The 23,143-nt window shown below is 45.1% G+C and overlaps 1 protein-coding gene across 3 annotated transcripts in view; it reads right to left on the reverse strand.

The window, feature by feature from the left end:
• Positions 1 to 23,143, reverse strand: part of Rbm20 (RNA binding motif protein 20) — a 179,511-nt gene that overhangs the window by 66,950 nt on the left and 89,418 nt on the right. For 2 of the 3 annotated variants that reach the window (XM_013504116.1, XM_005403751.2), the window contains exon 1: positions 218 to 422. The exons of the other annotated variant lie outside the window; for it this stretch is intronic. In XM_013504116.1, the coding sequence (XP_013359570.1) occupies positions 218 to 300 (83 nt within the window). In that variant the 5' untranslated portion in view covers positions 301 to 422. Of the gene's footprint in view, positions 1 to 217; positions 423 to 23,143 lie in introns of those variants that run through there. 3 annotated transcript variants of the gene reach the window in all.

A 23,143-nucleotide genomic window follows, 5' to 3' on the forward strand; every position in this document is an offset into this window, starting at 1 on the left:
TGCTATTCTAGGTCACATGTTAAGCAGCCTTTGTGAATCATTTATTAAAATTCTTTTAAACAGGAGGGGGTGGAGAGACAGACAAACCGCATACTCATGCACAAACGCTTAGCGCCAAGAACATGGTCAGCAGTGCCTCCTGGTTGGGAAAAGTAAAAGAAACTCCTCATTTCCTCCTTGGGCTGGGGAAAGGTAGGGTGGCGTCATGCAACCTTACCTTTCTGAAACAGACCAGGGCGCCTGGCAAGAAGCGCTGACCTGCGGCCACCGGAGCTGGGAGTCATTTTGGGTGTCGCGCATGTGCCTCCCTAGAAAATTCCAACAACATTCTACCAGCTTTCTGCATGCCAATCATGACAAGCCTCCACTTACACTCTCCCAAGTCTGGGAAGGGGCAGGAAGGCGGGGTTCAAGCAAGGGGAGAGAGAGAAAGAGAGAGAGAGAGAGAGAGAGAGGTCCCAGGGACTGCATACCCGTCTGGACGGGGAGTCACATGCCCCAGGAGCCATTCCTGCTGCATTACACATGCTGAGTGCAAATGGCAAACAATATCAGTCCATGTTTATGCCACATGTTCTCAGCCTTTTTGAGTATCAACACCCAAGCCAGCTCCAGGCCAGGAGCTCTCCTGAGAACGTTCAGGAGGAGGGAGTCTGAGGCTAACCGTTCTGGCTATTTTTCAGAAAATTCCAAAACCTCCTGGCCTGCTCCACCTCCTTATTTTGTTGTTTTGGGTATTGGCAATTTATTTTTAACTTGCTTGCTTGCTTGTTTGCTAGTCTGGATTTCACAGGTGACAATTTGGTCCCGAAGGTATGCACAAGAACCTTTAGCAATGCACTGAGAAACTGACTCAACCAGCACCCCTCCTGCACCCCCTACCCCTTTTTGTATTTTATTTTTGTGGAACAGATGGAGTGAGAAGATCACCACTTCACTGGCCCAGGGGTAACTCAATGCCTTTCAGTAGGAAAAATGGGCTCTCCTTTGCATTACACAGTGGCTGCGTATGTGTTTTGCGGTGTGACATTGCCCCTGGGGAATGCCAGGGACATTTTGTCTAAAGTAGGAGGTAGGCAGGGTGCAACTGACATCTACTGGGCAAAGAGGGCTTTCCATAATATTTATGGTGTTGCAGTGAAGAAACTGCTTTGCGGCTAAGGCTTTCAACCAATTAGGTGGAAAATACAACACAAAAGGGAGAGGGGGAAGGCGAGGGAAGAGGAGGGGAGAAGAAAATAAAAAAGAAAGGAAAAGAGCACCGAGAAGTCCCTCTCTGGGAAGAAGCGGGGTCAAAGGATGCACTTGGCCTTTTCCATAGTTCACATGCAGACCTCTCCCTTGCCTTTCCAGGGGTACCATTCTCTTGTCAGTTCTGTAAAAAACTTTTCTTTTTCCAGATATCACACTTAAACCAGCAAGCCAAGGTGCACTTCCATGTGATTTTCTAATAGAAAACCTGCTGTCACAGATACCTCATTGTCAGGTTACATAAAGCAAATGTCAACCCAGTTTGTCCCATCTGGGGCAGCTTGATGTTCTTGGGTGATGCCTTGTGCTTGCTATAATCCTCTCCCCAAAATGATTCAATAGAGTATGCTTCTTAAAAGGCACAGCTTGCCCAAGAGCTTATGAAGGACTTAGTGATGAAAGCTTACCAGATTCTCTACTTAGACCCTTGGAGGGGAGGGGTGGACAGATCATGCCCCTCACCACCCACCAGTGCACTAACATCAGGGAGGTGCCTGGAGCTGGGCTACACTCCAAGTAATGTGCGGCAGTTCTACCGCCCATCAAAGAGCCAAAGTGCAATCTGGTCAGATGCATCAGAACAGCTGTTTCCAGCTGTCCACCAGAGGCCCTGCCATGGCTTACCTGCCTGGTGAGTTCCCAGGAGCACCCAAGGGCTCCTCTTCCTAATTTAGTCACAGCCTGTAGGCTGCCGCAGGCTCAGTTAGCTGTCACCCGCTGACTCAGTCCCAGGCACCTAAAGGCACCAGTCCTGGATCCTGACCTAGAGGAGCCAGCCAACCTGGCCGCAGCTGCATTTTGCTCAAGTCTTGGGTCCCTCCCCACCCACTAGGTTTCCCCAGGCACAAGGCTCTATTCCAAGCAGTGACTGGACCTTTCTTGATTCTGCCGTCTTGGCTTTCCTTCTTTGTCCTCAAGACTTTCTCAGGATAAGAGTTCACTGAAAAGCACTTCACCACACACACCTTTCAAATCCCCACCGAAGGCTCTGCTCTCACCTGCCCTTGTGGGAGGTCAGTGGTGTTGAGAACAGAAGTCCTGAAGGGCTGAGGTATAGCTCAGTAGTAGAGCACTTCCCTAGCATGTACAAGACCCTGGGCTCAATCCCCAGGACTGGAGAAACAAAAAATAAAACAAAACAAAAAGCCAGAGCCAAATAAAGGAAAGGGGAATAAGAGCCATGCCCAGCTCCAGGATTACGGCAGAAGGTGTGAGTCCAACACAGCCTGGTGCCTGGTACCTGGTACAGTCAGCAGTGTGCGCACATCTGCTACTGTGAGCTTGGTAATGTGATACAACGCATGTGACCTTGAGAATCACACTGAAAGATGCCCCAATAAGTGACTTTGGAGTGAAATTCCTATGAGGAGAAAAGTCCATACCTAGAATAAGCTTTTCTGATTATAAGGTCCTAGCTCTACCCAGAGATGAAGACACAGCCTTAGGTCCCAGTAGAAAATGAAGAAACACAAACTGGCCATCACAAATTGAAATTCAGTTCAACGCAAGATACACAAGTTGAGCACCTACTGTACACCAGCACTGTTTGGTGCAGGAGGGAGGGAGGAACAGGAGGCAATGCTGAGCGTGAATCTGCAAGGCATTACACTACCTGCTTCCCCCGTTCTCTTGGCCTTCACGTGTTTTAAGAACTTGAGGTCACTGTCTCTACAGATGAGACCACTGAAGCTCTCAGCAATGAAGTACCTTATCTACAGAGCCAAAGCTAGGATGTGGTCATTTGAAACAAGGTTTGTTTGATACCCAAAACTTTGTTTTTCCATTAAAACACCTCCCAGCATGCAACATGAATCATAAGTGTAGATAACATACTTACGGGAAAATAAATAACTGCTGTAGGAAGGGTGTGTTCAAAATACACTGACTGCAGGTCCAGCTACTTGCAAGGCCCAGAACAAAATGACAGTGTGGGACACTTGTTCAAAACCTAGCAAGAATTTAAAAATGGTGACAGTGGGACCTTAAGCCAATCAAGCATGGGGCCTACTAAGCAGGGGTCCTTATGCAAATGTGTGCCCATGAATCTAGTCCCAGGTGGGAGAGAAAAACTGGGGAGCCAGTGACTATATCTCCCCTCTGCCCTGACAGCAGCAGTTGAGAGAGAGCACCACATCCCTGAGGCCTTTTGCTGGATATGCAAGCCCTGCTCTATTTTCTTTAGCTAGTTCTTTCTCATGCTCAACAGCTAGTACTAGGGTAAAACAGTAATACTCGGGGTGTTTGCAAGAGGCAAAGCTAGCCCAAAGGAATGCTGCTATTTTTTATGATTCTGTAATGGGTCTCTTCAGCTGCCCAAACAGAAGGGAATAATTTGGCCTTCACCCCTGGAGTAGTGGGGGGGTGGTGGTTAACGATCCTCAGTGGAAGGTGGAGACAGTATTAAATGCCCCAGTGTAAAGAGGGATGCAACCGCAGTGGTGCCCAGCCCATGTGTGGAGGGACAAAGGACAAAGGTTGAGAATTAGTGAGTACACTGGATGGATGACCACCTGTGAGATGATCGCCTGTGAGATGTGGACGGGGCCTAACTTCATCCCCCCATTCATCCTGAGACCTCCAGCTGGCCAGGTACTGAATCCTTCAACTGCCAGAGCCATGGGAACTAAAGATATACTACATAGACATTTAGAAGTGATGTTTACAATCCTCTAACAATTTCAGGTCAAATTAAAAACCAGTACACAAAATTATACACGTACACGTTACAGTTTCAGCCTCATGGAAGGCCAAATAACCTCTTGGTAGCAAAGAAATACTTAAGGAACATACCAAAAAGTTAACAGGATGGCAGAATTGTAAGGAATTCTTCTCTCCTTTTGTACATTTTCCAGTTTTATTCTTTAATGAACAAGTCTTTGTTTTCCATTTAAAAATAATCTCTTACAAGATGAAAATAATTCAGCAGGGCTCATCCTGCCCCATTCCATTTAGCTTATGGAGCCTTCAAACGAACCCCACAGAGGAAGCTATGTGACAGGGCCCTTTCCCACCACAGGGACTCCCCTCCTGGAGAAGGACATGCGGAAGTCAGTGTCCACGTGAGGCACCAGCACACGTGTGTTCCCCACAAGGCCAAAGCACAGGGTTCTGGTGAGTTTTATCTTTGTCTTCCAGAACGGAGCTCTACCAAAGGAGGTGGGAGAGGCCAGCACATTGTGCAGGAGCTGAGAGCTTCGTCTTATGACCTGATTTCTCCACCAGAGTGACCAAGGCCCTCAGCTTCTTGGTATACCCTACGGCTTGATGTCCACAGCCTCCGCCCTTTTCTGTTGTCCTTCTCTCCCTCCTGTTGCCGCTGGTCTGAGTGACTGCAGTCAGACAGAACCAATGGGAAAAGGCAGAGTAGTCACTCAAACCGCGGAGGTGGGCTCAGTCCTGTGGTCTCCAGTTTAAATTTCTGAGCCCCTTTGCTCAGCTTAGGTAGCCCTGAGGACAGTGATAAGTAACGGTTGTTTTCTTTGAGGAATACAAACACCACGGGAGCAGCGACAGATGATGAATCCAGGCCAGTCCGGGATTAGAGGCTCTGTAGCAGGGCCGCCTCTAATCCTTAGTGCACGGAGCCAGGACTGGCTACCTCATCTCTGTTTTCTCCTGGGAATCTTGCTGGAGCTGAATCTCCAGCCACACTGGATGGGCAGAGTTGGTACCTGTCATGGTCCTTTCTCCCTGATTCTCTAGTGCTGGGAAAAGTCAGCAGCTGCTTGGAATAGCCCAATTACTGGCCAAGAGGTACCGAGGCTTTCCTAGTGTGAGAGGTCCCAGTGCACGGGCAGCATGTGAGAAACCCCTGGAAACAACCTGGAGTGTGGGCCCTCCTCTCCTCTCCGCTCTCCTCCCTTCCTCTCTCCTCTCCTCCCCTCCTCTCCTCTCATTTTCTCTCCTCTTCTCTCCTTTCTTCTTTCTTTTCCTTAATCCTTTCCATGCAAAGTGGTAATTCAAGGTGAAACTGTCTTTAAGTACTGGGTTCTCTTTAAAACGAGGGTCAACGATGCCATTTTTAGCAATGACAAAAAGTTAAGCCAAAAAAAGGGAGGTGTCAGGCTGCTGGGACAGATGACAGGCAGTAAGTGGAATACAAACTGATCCCTTGAAAGAGCAATGGTAGAGGTCCTAGCCTCTTGGTACAAGTACTGTAAAGAACAAAGACAGGATTTGTTTCCAGAATGAACAAACTTGGCCTCTGTGAGGGTTATATCCTGCACGGACAAAGGCCATCCATGGCCCAATAGCAGAGCAAACTAGTCAAGAGTGGTGAGTCAGAGACTGTGGGCATGAGCCTACCCGAGGAAAGGAAACCGGTTCTTTGTTGAGCAGGGGGTTTAATTCCTATTTGGCTAAGGGTTATTCCTCTGCCGCTCCTCCAGGGGCCCACAAATCAGAAGCAGGAAGCATCAGTACATTTTGCAGATTTGCTATTTAAAGACTGACCATGGCTTCCAGACTTAGATCTCATGTTGGGACTGCATGGGAACTATATCCTCAGAACTTCTGCATAAGCTGTTCTCTCTACCTGAGAGAGAATCTCTCAGATATCTCTCATCAGATAGCTATTAGCCACAGGTTGAAATTTAAATTAAGATTCTTAATATTAAATAAATTTTAAAACGCCATTCTTCCACTGCACTAGCCATATTTCAAGTGGCCACCACATTGTACAGTATGGCATGGACCATTTCCAGAAGTCAGAGGGTTTATTGAACAGAACTGCTTCAGGTCTTCCTGTAACTGACTTCAAATCCAGGTCCCTGTGCTCCTCAAAGAAGCCACATGGCAATTAGGAATCTAATGCAGGCAGCAAGGTCACTCTCTTTCCCCTCCCTTTTCTTCCCTTGTTTTTTAATTTTGTGTTTTATTAGCTGCCCATCCCAGGACAGCGGCGATTCTGCCTGTCTTTTCTACTGCTGTATGCCCAACGCCTAAAACAGTACCTAACACATGCATTCTCTGCATACATATACAGAAACAAAGTGGGGTGGGTCAATATTTTGAACAAATGAGTCACTATAGGGTCAACCCCATCCCCCTGGGATGAGAGGACCTCAGCCGTCCCAAACAGCTGCAGTGTCTTTCCCCATAGACCAAGAGAACATCTCACCATAGGTCTCACCACAAGCATCTGGGGAGACTGAGTGTTGTGCAAGTACTGAAATGGTAGCAGAGGAGCAGGGACCAACTCTGTCCATTTCTCCCTCGGAACCCCAGCTGCCCTTTACCCCTTCTACCAGTCAGTCAGCTGCACTGTGCCCAGAACTCTCTACTGCCTTCCTTCTCTGCTTTTGCAAAAGATCAAGATATCATCTAACATAGTAGTAGATATTTTCCAATCTGGTACTGGCTTTCCTCTACATGTGTATTCAAAAACAAGCAACTACATGGGATGGATCCTAAGCCGGAGGCTTTAGTATTTCATATTTCACACACTCTCGGCGTGCTTTCTGAGGGGCTTTGGGAAGGGAGGAGAGGAGAGGCGAGGAGGAAGGACACTAATGCTTTGTTTTACTACTTACTTCAGGGAAAATTTAAATGGCAAGAGTACGACTCAGCAAAACATGACCTTCCCATGGCCAAATACCAGAGCATCAAGATATAAAAGCTGGGAAATCTACTATGTGCCACATGTTACTGATCTTTCATAACAAGCTGTGTATAAAAGTCACTTTTGTTTGCGAACAAAACATCCAGCCATATAGCCAGAGAAACAGGGCATGAAAAGGAGTGTGTGCTTGGGAGGAGAACAATAAGCAAATAGAAAGTAAAATAAAAGCAGGCAGAATCTGTGCTCTGAGCTAAACTAGGAAAGGATCATCGCAGTTAAAGAAGTAGAAGGGCTGGCAGAAGGCTAACAGCTCTTTTTTTGTTTTTCTTTTTTTGCCAAAAAAGAGAGAGGCAGCTTGAAAAAGCTTCAGAAACGAACCCTGTAATTCTTGCTGAGGAAATAAGTCTGATGCTAAGCTGTTTCTCCCTTAAACACCGCAGGGCAATTGTTTGCAGAAGCCTTAACTGACATCTTAGTGGCATGAATTGATCAGTGCACTGACCTTGCGTGTGTACGGGCACTGCAGAGCAGTGAGCTGGAGAGAACTGGCAGGGAGATACATCTTTCCCTCCAAAGTTTTACTGACTCCAATTCCAATATCCATTCTGAAACAGTTTCCAGGAAATTGGGTCTGCTCTGAGGCACAACTCATGAATCAATCATAAGATTGCACAGGATCTAGTGATGGCCAGCAAGACTGGTTCCCTCCTCGGGCTCTCTCCACTTCACCTTTTGCTGAGTCTTAAACAGAAAAGCACAGCCACCTCCACTGCTTGCCCGGATGATAGCCCTGGTGTGGGGAGGCAGGCCGCACGCACTGCTGGGAGCCCAGACAGCGGAGCAGTGTACACTGAGACGTGCAAAGGGAAGGGCACCACCAGCCAGGTCAGCCACAACAAAGCCAAAAGCAAAGATGACGAACGTCACAGCCATGTCACTCTCAGAGTTGTCCTCAGTGGCTCCTCTGAATCCCAGCCGCTCTCTTGGGTGACCATACTTGAGTCCCTGCATCAGACAAGACTATAAGCATTCAGAGGGCAAGGACATCACCATACCCAACCAGATGCTTTCCACACAGAAGTCACTGCATGCTTTCTGAGTCAACACATGATTTATAGGCTTTTCCTCGTGTTTATATTAATTTCAGAGGATTCTGTCTACATTTGGGATAAGAGGACCAAGCAGTTATCAATGCACTCTTGACATTTGGACTTTGAAGTATTAAAATCCTGATCCAACACCAACTGGTCAAAACGTGACATGCTGGGTAGGCCAAAGACTGGACTCACAAGCCAAGTTGCCCAAACTTATCCACTGACATATCCTAAGCCACGACCAGAGTCAGGAATCTGCCTTCATTGTCACAGACACACGTTTGAGCATTAAGGATCAGAGCACAAGAGAAGACCCTGTTGACGAATGCTGTCTCCACAACCTGAGCCAAAGCCAGCTGCCCTCGGAGCTACCCTTGAAGAGGTTGGACCTTGGCCACTGCAGGGCAGCCCAGGACCAGGCCAGGCAGCTGGGATGCCAGCTAAGAGTGGTGTTCCTTTGGTGGTTATTATTTTCCAGGTGAAGATGAAACTTCACTGGCGGGCCAACCAATCAAAGTGGCCCTTTGAGGGAAGAATAAGTGCCATCAAGCAGAGTGGGCTTTCAATTTCCTAACACCAATGGGAAACCGGCAAGTCTCACACATTGTCCCCCAAAGCCTACACCAGACCAGTCTCCCGTGTGGCTAACAGTGTCTTACAATAAGTAGCAATGTGAGGTCCTATATTCCCTTGATCTTTTCACACATTAAGTTCCTTAATTCCCTAAGGACAAGTGCAGTTGTTAAACACATATAAGTAATTTTATACAATCAAAGTGCAATAACCTTTTCCTTTAGGTAGCTTGGCTTATTTGGATCACCACTCTGAAAACAACTCAAGATAAGTCATCTTAGAAACACCAAAATGTTAAGAAAACAGGACTGCCCCAGGGCCAGTTTGGGGTAAAATGTGAGCCCAAGGAGGAAAGAGTAGTGTCTGAGTGCCAGGGCCGTGGATTCCTTGAAGATGTTGGTGGAGGAAGGATGGCAAAGGTCCAGGCCCAGCGTGCACCCAGTGTGATGGTGCTCAGAGGGACCTCAGCTGCATTAACATCAGCCCACAGAGCTACGACCTCAGGGATAAAATGGACCAGAATTGGTAGGTCTCTTCCTGTCCCTCCCCAGGCCCAGGCCCAAGGTAAAACCTAAGTAGAGCAAAAGAAAAAAGGCAGGGGGAAAATGTTCCCGAGAGGATGTGGTCATACGCCTCACACAGGTCTGTAGAGAATTTGGTTCATGGTGATTCCAAAAAAAGAGAGATATACTTTAAGCCTCACTGCACCTCCACAAGTAAATCCCTAAGGCCAATAACTAAGAAAACAGTCATATAAAGAAAGAACTAATAAGGAGTAGAAGGAAATAAGGCAATAGAATTGAGAACCAACTGAACCACAAAGGGCAGACGCAAGATGTAGACTGACTTCCGGTACAGACTCACTAGGTTTATATGCATTAGCCACAGGGAAAGGTACACAATGAGCCTGCAAATGTCTGCAGGAAACAAAAAACTGTAAGCGCTGACTTAGCAGACTGTGAAAAGACCCAAACAGAACTCTTAGAAAGGAAAGTTTTAGCTACCAATGAAAATCTTACGGGTCTGGCAAAAGATTAAGAACAAGAGTCAGGAACCAGAGATGAGGCCTCAGAAAATTACCCCAAATATAGCACCAAACCTACAGAAAAATATTCTAAAAGAAAAAATATGAAAAACGAGAAGAGTGGATTTAGAATATGCACAATTCAGTGAAAAGGTCCAACATGTATTCTCTTGGGGTCCCAGAAGAGACAAACAAGGATGGGCTGAGATAATATAGAAGAGATTACGCCTGCAGATTTTCCAGAACCACTGAAAGACACTATGAAGACAAAGACTGCAGCTTCCCAAGCAGAAAAACATAAAGTAATGCATACCTTCACACATGGCAGTTATCAGCGATCATAGTGATCACAACTAAGAGAGAAGCTTAAAGAGAAAATAGAAGCCAAAAGACCATTGAATATGTTTAATATGCTAAAAAGGAATAATGACCAACCTATGCAGTGATGTGGGAAGATGGATAATGGGCCCTAAAGATATCCAGGTCACAGTCTACAAAACCTGTCAATGCTGCCTTATATGACAAAAAAGACTTTGCAGATGTGACTAATCTAAGAATCTTGGGATGGACAGATCATCCTGGATTCTGTAAGTGGGCCCTAAATGCAATTATAGTGTTACTTCTTGAGGGATATTTGACACAGAGGAGAAGGTGGGGCGATGGAAGGGAAGGATCTGAAGATACTGTACTGGCAGCTGGCTTTGAGGGTGGAGGAGGGAGCCAGGAACCAAGGAGTGCAGTTCTAGGTGCTGGAAGAGGTAAGGATTCCCCTCCTGAACCTGCAGAGAAAGAGAAGCTCCGCTGGTACCTTGATTTTAATGCTTCAAACTGATTTAGGGCTTTTGTCCTCCAGAACCACAAGAGAATAAATTGGTGTTGTTTCAAAATACCAAATTTAGCTGGGCATGGTGGTGCACACCTGTAATCCCGGCACTAGGGAGGCTGAGGCAGGAGGATGATTGCAAGTTTGAAACCAGTGTGGGCTACAAAGCGAGTTCAATGCCAGCCTGAACTGCCTTGCAAGACACTGTCTCAGAAAGATAAAAAATAAAAAACAAAAAGAAATAAAATAAAATACCAAATTTGTGGTAACTTGTCACAGCAATTGTATTAAACTAAAATAACCACCAAAAATATCCTTCTCAATGACAGTGAAATTCAGTAATTTTCACACACAGAAAACCTGCAGTTCATCAACAGCAAAGGAAATTGTAAAGGCTGTGCTCAGGCAGAAAGAAAGTGACCCCAAATGGAGACTAGAAACACACAAAGGAATGAGAAGCAAAGAAAGTGACAAGTGCATGAGCAAAGTGACATGTGCTCCAACTGGATACAATATATTTTGTGGTGCTCTTTTAAACTGTAGAATAAAAAAAAAAATGACAAGAGAAAATAAATTGGGAGAGGTTAAATGTTTTAGAATTTTCTAAGAACTTTATATTACAAAATAGAAAATGAAAGTTTTTGGACTTTGGTGAGTACGTATAATTTGTAGAGTAGGAGTACATTACTTTCTAACCAGCAAAGGATGACACACACACATAATAAAGTTACAAAGAAAAGATGGGATGTTACCACAAACTATATGTGAGGAAGGAGGTTGGAATGGTTTAGGGCTTCTGGGTGCCAGGGGCTTCCCATCCAGAAACCCACCTGGCAGTGGTTACTAGACGTCTGCTCTACCTACTAAGCCCTGCAGAGCTGCTGTATTTTTTTTATGTGTATGCAATACTTTACATTGAAAAATGATTGAGGAATGGCAAGCACATACTCACCCCTTTCAACTACACTCTATGTTCAGAGTCTGTGTTTAGTCGATCAAAAACCTAATAATGTTCAATTGTCTACCAACCAGACAATTTAACATTATTCAGAACTAGAAAGAAAGGAACCATCAAGCCATGAAAAGACCTAAAAAAGCTTTAAGTGCAGATGACTAAGTGTAAGAAGCCAGTCTGAAAAGGCTGCATGTTGTGTGACTATGACAACGTGGCATTCTGGAGAAGAACAGAGGAGATGGAAAATGACTAGTGATTGCAAGGGCTTGGGAGTGAAGGGATGAACAGGTGGAGCACAGAGGATTTTTAGAGCAGGAAAAATCCTCTGTATGATACTATAGTGATGGACACTTGTCAGTATACATTTGTTCAAACCCACACAATATACAACACCAGGAGTGCGCTCCAGCGGGGATATAGCTCAGTGGCGCAGCGCCTGCCTGGCAAGCACGAGGTCCTGAGTTCAATTCCCCATACCAGAAAAAAAAAGGGGGGTGGGTGTGCTCCAATGTAAACTATGGGCTCTGGATGGTAAAGATGTGTCAATGTCGGTTCATCTGTGTTAGGAAATGTCCCCCTGCTGGAGAATGTTGATAATGGGGAAAGCTGCTGGGGGAGGGGAATCCAGGAAGTCTCTACCTTCTCAAAGTTACCGCAAACCTAAAATTGTTCTTAAAAGAGTCTTTGAGGAAAAAAAAAAAAGTTTGCTGTGGAAAAACATTTTGTTCTCACATTCTCCCCAATTTCTTTTCCAAAAGCCAACATCAATAGTGTTCTATGTACACTTTAGGAGTGTTAATGATTTCACCCAATCTGTTTTCTGTTGAAAATAAAAGAATCAATGGATAGATTCTCCAGTGACTCTCACAGGCAGCCTCTGGCTAGAGAGAAGCAAATTATGATCATAGAGAAGTAAATTACGCCCAGTTTATGGATGATGTACTTGAAGCCTAATAAAACTAAACAATTGATCTAAACATTGTGAATAATTCTCATGTAAATGTGATATTTTATTGCTTTCACACACATATCACAAACATTTAAAATATTTCTTAGCTCTGATCTACTGTACTAAGACAGCCCTAGAACTGGAAACGCATCCTCTGACCAACCTGAATATTTAAGACTGCAAGTGGCCACAGAAGTGTGAAGACCTGTAATTAGCAATACTCATTTTTGTATTAGCAATACTAATTTTCCAATACTCTCCTTTAATACTGATGCACTGTACAGTTTGAGTGGCACAATAGCCAGGATTTGAAAAACAAGACCCATAATTAGGCCTGGGCATGAGTGTGGCTTCCCAAAGAGAACTTAAAATTGTTCTTAAAAGAGTCTTTGAGGAAGAAAAGAGAGGTTTGCCAAAACAACGCTGGTAAACAGCAAAGTCATGCGCCTATGAAAGAGGACAGCACCGTACTAGACAGAACCAGCCAGTGGCCCATACCACGGAAGAGCGGAAACACCACACAGCTTGGCCTGGGGCTGGGTGCGGGCATGACAGGGAGAAGAGGCAGAAACAGTAGCAGTGGCTTAAGAAATAAATCAGCACCGAGTTTTTTAAAAAACAATTAATCATAATACAAGTAAATTTAAAGAGGAATTTCACTGATTGCTAGTTTTCTCTATCATCTCCCCACAACATAAAAGTAACTATCATAAAGCACAAGATTTTCAACACTAGTCACTAAGAACATAGGAACTCCACCTTTGCTGCTTGCCTGTCCCCTTCATGGTATCTCTGAGGTCCTCTTTTCAGTTATGTCAGCAAGGTAGTAACAGAACTGAACAGGTGGGAGTGAAGTCGAATCACAGCCTGCACTAGACCACATCCCTCAAAACACTGTGATAATGGCACGGATGCAGCACCTCATGGCCCCTTAATCTCTCAAAGCACTTTCATGGGAAAAGCCCAGAAGGTGAAAGAGGAGAGACTAAATGGAGGTGAAGAAGAAGAGCTGGGTGTGGCGGCGCCTGCCTGTGATCCCAGCTATTCCAGACGCCGAGGTGGGAGAACCACACATTTGAGGCCAGCCTGGACAGCACGGCGGGACTCCATCTCAAAAAAAAATAGTAGAGAAGTAACTTTTCTCCCAAGAAACAGAGAAGATGGAAGAAAAGACTAGAGTGACACCATGGTAGAAATAAAAGTTATTTCTTTACCACATACAGTGCAGCACATACACCTATACCCCAGCCCTGATCTTGCTACAACTACCTCTCAGGTTAGATTTTCAACTGAGTCTCTTAAAATTCACTCCTGTGACGGACAGGGGCCATCCAAGGATGTCCTGCCTTCCAACTCTGAATCTCTTGTCATCCAGCATTCAGACCGGCTTTGCAGAGGCATCCTGTACAGTTGGAAGAATCTGTCCACGTGCTCAGGTTATTTAAGATGACTGACATCTTGGTTACACTGCTTCAGTTGGATTGACAGCAGTGATGAGAATAGTTATAAATACTCAGCCCCAGTGGAAGCACTCCTCTTTTCTCTTTGTCTTCAAGTGGAAATGAACCCCCCACAAACACACACATACATACTGACTGCTCTGCTCTCATTGAGTTAGTCCCATTTCACAGATAAGAAAAGCCAGGCCAGGCTGTGCATAGAGCAGGATCCCAAGGTCCCCGTTTTCAAATTATCAGTCCCCAGAGGGCCACCTTGATCAAAACACTGGCACCTCCCTAGAGACCCACCCAACCTTCCTCCTCCTCAGCGCCACACTGGTGTGTGTTTCTTGGCTCCCTGTCAGACTTCATGACTCCAGAATGATAATGGAGACAATTCAGCTCGTCCATCCATGTCAGCAAAAGCAGCCCCAGCTAGTTAAGAATCTGCTACTTGGTCATGAAAACGCTTATCGCTAATTACAAGGCAGCAGATCCACCTGTCAAGGATAACAGCCCGATCACTGCAGGGCTTCAGGGAAGTGAGGCGGGGCCCGTGCAGGCAGAGGCCAGGTAAATAAGACTTTAACGTCACGATCATCATTTTCCTGCTCTTGAGCAAAACTTCATGCCTGCACCAGTGCCCTTCCCCTGTGTTTTCCTTTCTCCGCTCCTCTGGCAGCTGTACCACTTCCACACAGGGAAGAGAAAACGTGAGCGGCAGACCGAGAGGAGCACTTGCGCCAGATTCCTTGCGTGGAATGCCAGAGTGAGACGCCAAAGCCCGGTGGACACAAACACCAGAACCAGGTTTGAGGCCTGGCAGCTTCCCCTCACACAGCCGTAGCTTCCGTGTTGCCTCTTGAGGTTGGAGTATAGTTATAAATACTCAGCCCCAGTGGAAGCACTCCTCTTTTCTCTTTGTCTTCAAGTGGAAATGACCCCTACACACAAGGTCATCAGCTTTGTGTTTCCTTGAAAAATAGTTTTAATTTTTATTTTTCAGTTACTCATTTTATTTTTGCGAATAATCAAAACCTAGTGCCTCGTGCATGCGAGGTCAGTGTTCTGTCACTGAGTTTCCTCCCTATGCCCTTTTTATTTACTTCTTGTTTTTTAAATTCCAAGTGGAGACCTTGCTGAGTTGCCCCGGCTGGCCTCAAACTTGTGATCCTCCTGCCTTAGCCTTCGAGCACCCAGGATTACAGGCGTGGACCACTGAAACTGGCTAAGTTTATAAATATTTAGGTCTGAGGATGTAGGTCAGTGGAAGAGCATTTGCCTAGCATGTGTGAGGCCCTGGGTTCAATCAATCAACCAATCAGTAAAATAAAAATAAATACTTGTCAATATGAGAAGCTCTTGTGTTCCCACTATCCAGAGTGAATCAGTGCTACCACTCTGCCATGTTTAATATAACGGCTGCTCTTCCCGCGCCATGCTTTTCCCCACCTTCGTTCAGAGGCAGCATCTCCATGCATACTTCCAGGCCTCCATCTTACACTAGGCACCCATCGATAATAAGACTTTAACTTACTCAAGCTGACCAGTCTTTTTACTTCTGAGTTAAAATTTTTAAATCTTCTCTAAGAAATTGTGAAAAACTGTCGACTGACACACTGCACATATTCTGGGGCATGGTGTGATATTCCAACACAGTTACATAATGAATAATGATCAAACGAGGGCTATTAGCTTGTCTATCTGTCATGTCACTTATCGTTTCTTTGTACTGGAACCATTTAATATCCTCTCCACGAGGCATTTGGTAATGTGGAATAGTGTACTGCTAACGATGACTTCCCCATCATGCTACAGAACACTAGAACTGAATTTTTCTGATTACATTTCTGTACCATGAACCAACTCATCTCTGTCCCCTCCTCTCACCCCATCCTTCTCAGCCTCTAGTAGCTGCCCCTCTGCTCCCAGCTTCTCTGATATCAGCTCCTCCGGCTCCCACGTATGAGTGAACACGTGCGGTGGTGCCTTGGTTCATCAGCTTAATTCTCTCCATCATCCTGGTTGCAAACCAAACTGGACAAGAACTGAATCAAATTTCCCCACAAGGTCATCAATGTCAAACCTAAGCACTGGATTTGATCTGGTTCTCGTCCAACTTGGTTTGCAACCAGAACTGTGGAAAGAATTAAGTTGGTGAACTGAGATACCCCTGTGGTATTTGCTCTCCTGCCCCTGGCTGATCTCATTTAACGCAGCATCCTCCAGGCTTATCCATGTCACTGCACATCGCAGGACTCCATTCTTTTTTATGGTTGAATAATACTCCATTGTATATGTAGACATATAATACTCCATTGTATATGTTTTATTTATTCCTTTGTAAGAAATTCCTTTTAACCCCTGAAATCATAAAGATATTCTACTGGGTTTATCATCTAACAGTGTTAACGTTTTGATTTTCATATTTTGATTTAGCTGAGGTTCATTTTTGTGTATGCCATGAGCTATAAATTAGTATTATTCAGTTATTTCAAAATGTTTCACGGAGAGCTTAACCTTTGCCCTGGCCTACAATGGATAGCTGCCCCATGCTCAACTCAGTGATTCTTAGATCTGTCTCCCTGCTCTTTAATCTGTTGTCTTGATTTCATTGCTTTTCTCCCCGTAAGTATCAGACTTATTAATGTATCTTACTTGTCCAAATGAGGTCTAGAATTGGTTTGCATAATTCTAAGGGAAATTTTTTAAGTTAAAAATTGGAATTTTTATTGACATTGTCTTATATGCACTACTTTTATGTTAATGAGTTATTCAATCTATAAACATCATTCTCCATGAATTAATATACGCAGGTAAGGTTTGATGAGTTTCTCCATTAAACTCTTTGTAGCCTACAGTTTGGTTGCTATTGTGAGCATGTACTATATTAGTCACTTTTTTCATTGCTGAGACAAAATACCTGACATCTGCAATTTTTAAAAGAGTTTAATTTGCCTCACAAGTTCAGAGGTTTCAGTCCATGGGTGGCTGGCTTCCAGGTAAACCCAGCACAGCAGAGGGGGATAGCATGGGAAAGCTGAGCGGCTCACAGCAGCCAGAAGCACAGCGAGAGTGGCAGAGCCTAGGAGGAAGGGACCAAGGACTAGGTAGCGTTCTCAAGGTCATGTGCCTTCATCGCCCACTAGACATAGCCAGAAGCGTACCTCATTAATCTAGGCAAGTCTCAAGCCAGTCAAGTTGACAACCAAATGAAGCATCATAGAGCACTATCTGTTTTGTATGTTTTGTGTAGGTTACTGTGGTTCTACAGAAATATTTCTGCTTTTTGTGTGTTGACACTGTATGCTACAATTATGGTTACCTCTTTTATTATATGTAATACTTCTGAAGATTCTTGGATTCTGAAAGTACACCATCACGTTACCTTCTCAAAGCAAGATCTTTGCCTCTTATTTTTCCATCTTTCTACTTCATTTATTTTTCTTGTTTTATTGTATTGGCAAGGTCCTTCAGCACAACACTGAAAGCAGTAGTGCTTCTCATCCTCGTCTTATCTCTGACTGTATTTGGAAATGCTTCTAAGGGCTTTTCCAGTAAGCATAATGCTGGCCATAAAGAGTAACTGTCTTTCTCATGCTCTCAGATTATACTTTCCCACCTAGTAAGCTCCTTCAATGCAACTGTAGATCTCACACATCTTCCTACCCACTAGAGCACAATACTCACCACATACTATGTGCACGATAAATGTTTGCTCATGTACTTTTAACTTCCACTACTGCAGTATTTGCATATGTTGCTGACACTTGCTGCTTTTCTGACCCCAGAAATATGACAGATGCTGTGGAAACATTTGGCTAGATTGCTGCAAGATGTACACTCTGTGAGTTCTCTCTAAATCTATATGTGTATTTATGTGTGTGTGTGTGTACATGTGTGTGAACTTAACTTAATGAGATAGTAGTGCACTTAGCCATGTTCTGGGGTTTCAGGAAGAAAACAGGATTCCAGTTTTTAAAAAGTGAATTATTTCAGGGATTTGGGATTTGACTGACCTCTGGAAACCTCTGATCCTCCCCAACCCTCCGTTTAGCCCATACAAGGATTAATCAAGAGATTCACTAGCTCCTGTGTGGGTTGTTGACTTTTTCATATATGAAAGGCTCTTTCCTTTGTGCATAGCAGTAATTTCAGAGGCAAGAGGCAGCTGCTGACAGAGTTCAGTTGGCATGATGCTGCACACCTCTGGCTTCTCAGCCAGAAGGCAATTTCTAGGACGTCGCCAGCACACTCCCTCTGAGGCTGTGCACACAAAACCACCAGGAACTCCATTCAGTCTGGATGAGAAAATGCCCATGGTGAGGGACAGAGAAAGCCAAACTCTGGCCCAGGCTTGCTTCTGATGTTCAGGGTCTCCCCTGACAGCTCCCACGCCCTTTAGCAAGGACCAGAACACTAGCTGGTGGGGAAACATGCAAGTGGCCAGCTCTTGGCTCATATGTCCGAGGTACATATAGTAGGGGGACAGGAGAGGGCTCAGAGGCACTGTCACCCCCACCTGACTCTCTTCCCAGCCTTGTCCAAGCAAACACCAGGAAAGAGGGAAAGCAGGCAGAATACTGGGCATTTGGGGTCAAACTGGAATGAGTAGAAGCAGTCACCTTCAGAGTACTAAGGTCAAGTGGGGCCCATGGCACACAGGAGAGCATACTCCTCTAGCAGTTAGAAGGCCCATCACTCACTTGCCTTATCATAAGCAGTGCTCCAAGCACCCAGTACCTCATCTGAGAAATAAGGACAGCTGCTATAGTCCTGAGTTTTACTCCAGCATGGGCCAGGGCTAAGGTTACTCCCTAAAAACCCCCTGAAGGAAGTTTGTGTTAAAACTAGAATTGAAAATTCCTGAATGGTTGCTGGAAGGATCGAGGGCAAGCTGAGAAAACAGGATAGACCATTAGCTGGGCTGTACCGGGAAGATACATTACATCATCCCTTGTGCTATGGTTTGGATCTGAAATGTCCATTAAGAGCTTGTTGAAGACTCAGTCATCCACGCATCAGTGTTGAGGGGTGAGGGCTATAGGAAAGGTGGCTGGGGCATGCAGGCTCTGACCTTGTCAGTGGGTCAGCCTATTTATGGATTGATAATTTAACAGGCTATTGGGACGTACTGAAACTTTAGGGAAGGAGATGTAGTTGCAGTAATTAGGTCACTGGGCATATATTTTGCCCTTGAAGGATATTCTTTGTCTCTAGCCTCTTTTCCTTCTATTTCTGCTTCTTGGATGTCATGAGCTTCACAATGATGCTCTGCCTCATCACAGGCCCAGAAACAATGAAGCCAACTGACCGTGGACTAAAACCTCTGGAACCATGAGCCAAAATAAATCTTTCCTCCTTTTAAATTGTTTATCTCAGGTATTTTGTCACAGTGATGGAAAGCTGCCTGACACACCTTGTCATGTTTTATCACTTACAACCTGTCTCAAGTCACATCCAGCCCAGTGCAGGACAAAGCAGAGAGTCCACACTTCCTCCTTGCCTGGATTAGTACAGTAGCCTTCCAATCCAGCTCCTCTTTCTGATAGCCTCTCCCTCCACTCCAAATGAAGCTCCATAAAGCCATTAGACCTGTCTTCCTGAGAGCACTTCACCCACTCTGCTCAAAACCTTCAGTGACTCCCACTTGCCAATAAGTAAGTCAGGACTTCTGAGAAAGGAGTTTAGATGAGCTGAGTTCACCTTCCTTTCATCCCTCTGCAGACCTTACATGTTAGTCACTTCTGCCGCTTGCATTTACCCAGATAAACCATCCATCTTTCTACCCTCCTTCCTGTATCTCTGCCTCCTGTTAGAATTAGCCACATACACGCTTCTCTTCTCTAGTACACAAACACACTAAGGACACAAACTATGTCTTCTTCTTCTAGTCATGCCCTACACTGCCTTTTATCATAGTAACTTTTTAGATTATAAAATGGAAGCCAAACAACATGGATCAAAGCATTGAAAAATGATGCCTGATGAAAGAAGCCTTCACACAAGACCATCTATTGAATGATTCCATGTTAAGCTTAACCGTCAACTTGATTGGTACGGAGCCAGCTAGATTATGAAAGCACACTTCTGTGTGTGTCTCCATGACCTCAGGATCTCTATCTGGTCCCTAGCCCCTTCTGTTCTTCCCCACTCTGCTTCCTGACTGCTAGGAGTTGAGCAGCTTTCCTCCACCAGGCCTTCTGCCATGCCACTGCTGCCTTGGAGCCAGCCGACCATGGACTAAATTCCCTGAAACTGTGAGCTGAATGTGGGTTTGGGTAATTTGTCCTAGTAACAGGATAACTGACTAATATAGCAGCCGATGGGAAGGTTCTGAAAGTAGACAGAGGTCATGGATGCGCAACACGGAACTGTACTTAATGGCATGAACAGCATGCTACGAGATGGTTAAAACTTGTGTTATGATCATTTTATTTAAAAAAAAAAAACCACCGATGAAGAGGAAATTCAAATAACTAGTTCAGGGGTACACAGCTTATAAGTGTGATTCTGAAAGTCCAGTTTTCCAGTACAACTTTTGGAGTCAACAGAGAGCTATGCTCTATCTCTACCTCTAACAAAAATCCAGTATGTTTTTCCTAACACCCCATCCGACTAGTCCACACCCTGGCACAAAAGCCAAGTTGCCTTGTACCGCTCCCTGGTTGCATGGTGTGTAGGGGTTTAGGTCTGAGCTCTTGAGGGCAGGGTGGGGTCACAGCTGACCTTGGGCCTTGCTGACTTGCATGGATGCTGAAAGACATCCCAAATGCTGTTTAGATTTTTCACAGCTTCAACTTGCATTTTAGGGAAAAGTTCTCACGTTCTTTTGGTTAACAAAACATAGCAGTCTCCTTTTGCCAGTAATTCAATCCCAGGAAATGCCTTTTTACCACAGAGCAACTAAACCCACTGCTACCCATTGTTTTCTCATTGATGAAAAAAAAAAAGCTAACAGAGCTTTCTCCACATATTCGCAAGTGAAAATCTCACTGCTCTTCTTCAAACACTGCGTGAGCATAAAAAGTTCCATGTTAATAGAGCAAGTCAGTAAATAAAAGCATGTGAAACTACAGCTTTAAAGATGTAAAGTTTAAAACAAGTTTTACTTCACTTGGAAAGGTTTTCTCTTTTTTGTCTGTTGAAGAATAAGAAAGGGAGTCTGGAGTGGTAGCTCAAGCCTGTAATCCCAGCAACCTGGGAGGCTGAGGCAGGAGAATCGCATGTTCCAACTCCGGCTGGGCAATTTAAGAGCAGTTTAGTGAGATCCTGTCTCTAAATAAATAAATAAGAAAGAAAGAAAAGACAGGATGTAGCTCAGTGCAAAGACCCTGGATTTAATCCCCATTACTGACTCCAAAATAAATTTTTTTTTTAAAAAAAGGAGCAAGAGAAGTCTACATCAAAACTCAAATCCTACAGTCCATTCATTTTGTTCAGCCTCAGGCAGGTCCCTCCACCCCTGGGAGTGAGTTTTCCTGTCCACAGGCAGGAACAAAAGTGCCCAAGGGCAGAGCCGAGCTGTGCAGGAGGCACTTGAAAGTGGGGGGACCTCTGAGTCCAAGAGGGAAGGGAGGACTGGACTTCCACATAGAAGTCGCTGCTCACCAGGCCTCCGCATGGGGCAGGTCAGTGGTCCAGCGGGTGCTCTGGGTCTGCAGGGCTCTGCATAAGCCCAGGCCACCCGAAGACAGATGGGAAGCCGGGGCCAGACTGCCAGCACAACCAGAAAAAGGCCTTTTGAGATCGACACTCAACTCGCTTCTCCCAAATGATAACACAAATACCAGTAATATGCAGCCAGAAAAGAGGTTATTTTTGAGAAATTTTTTTAACTTTGTATGCCAAAATAGTTATAAACTTACAAAAAGTCACAAAGTAGTACAGCTATCTATCACCCAGGCCCCAAGCCAATGGTGAACATCATAAATACAGTATTCTCTTTCCTGAAATTTCACTTTCCGTGGCTTTAGTAACCGCTGGTCAATTGAGTCCAAAGATATTAAATGTAAAACTCCAAAAGTAAATAACACCTAAGTTTTGTGCTGATCTCAGTAGCATGGTGAAATCTTGTGCCATCCTGTTCTGTCCTGCCTGAGTCATGAGTCATTCCTCGTCAGCATGAGTCATTCCTCGTCAGCATAGTCACGCTGCATACCCGGCCTGCCCGTTAGCCACCTAGTACCTGGCTCCGTTATCAGATCCACTGGTGGGGTGCTGCACTGCTTGTGTTCAAGTAACTCTCATTTTAGTTAAAAATGACCACAAAACACAAGGGTGGGAGGACTCCTGGCAATTTTATGACAGTACCTTGTTCTATTTTGTTATTAGCTATTGTTTATCTTTTACTGTGCCTAATTTACAAATCAAACTTTATCTTAGGCCTGTCTGTATAGGAAAAAAAAATGTATCTAAGGCTTAGTGCTACCCACAGTTTCAGCACTCCACTGAGCGTTTGGAATGAACACCTACACCTACGCTAGCTTAGCAAAACCAGGAAATTGCCACTGACACAGTACAACGCACCGAACTACAGATCAGATGTCCTCAGTTAGGCTTGCACTATTGTTTTCAGTTTTCAGACAAGGACAGTGGTGTAGAGGGTACAGAAAGCAGTGGTATGGAATTATTGTATCGCTATAAGAAAATTAAGATAATGTGATTACAACAAGCAGGTCACAAGCAAGCCAACATGGTTTATCACCAATATTTCCTCGTGATTGTTTCGACTGCGGTGGGATTGTATTTGTGGCAAAATCGTAAGATTCCCACAGCTTTGAGGGCATCTTCGGACAGAATTCGGCGCAGGCCTTGAACTGCTCCAGGTCGACTAAGCAATGCCACCATCTGGTGGTCAGACTAAGAACTCAGAAGGGGCATGCTGGGCTACGCGGTTTATGGGCCTCTAGTGATTGGCTGAGTTACCTTTTAAATCTGTTCCAGAAGGTTGTAGTTAAGCACACCTGTGTTGAATACTGTACTATGGGGCGCTTTGTAGGGGGAAGAAGCACTTCCCCCTGGGGTGAGCACAGTTGTAAATTCTTCAGAACCCCTCCCGGGGAGAGGTAGGTCCATTACCCCACCCTCTGAATCTGGGCTGGGCTCCTGGCTGGCTGCGACACAGAACACTTGCTCTGGAAGTGATTCTGCGTACTTCCTGAGCTTTGGACAGAGCTGGCTTGCAAACACGTTCAGACTGGCCTCTTTGAGGATAACACTCACAGGGAGAGACACAGAGAGGGGAGCTCCTGGGGTGTCAGCCCCGGAGGTGTGAATGAGCTAGCACTCCCTGGCAGAGGGCTCCCCACGGTGGCAGTGAGTGGGCCCAGGCAAGACCAGCTCAGGCCAACTCACACTGTCACCCACAGATTCATGAGGAACAATAAGCTGTTGGTTTTCACCACTGAGTGGTGGCATGACTCATAAGGTAGCAGAGGATAATTGATACACACTGAAATTTGTGTTTAAAAAA

Source organism: Chinchilla lanigera, unplaced genomic scaffold (genome assembly GCF_000276665.1).
Source record: "Chinchilla lanigera isolate Chin_1 unplaced genomic scaffold, ChiLan1.0 scaffold00084, whole genome shotgun sequence".
Classification (NCBI taxonomy): Eukaryota; Metazoa; Chordata; class Mammalia; order Rodentia; family Chinchillidae; genus Chinchilla; species Chinchilla lanigera.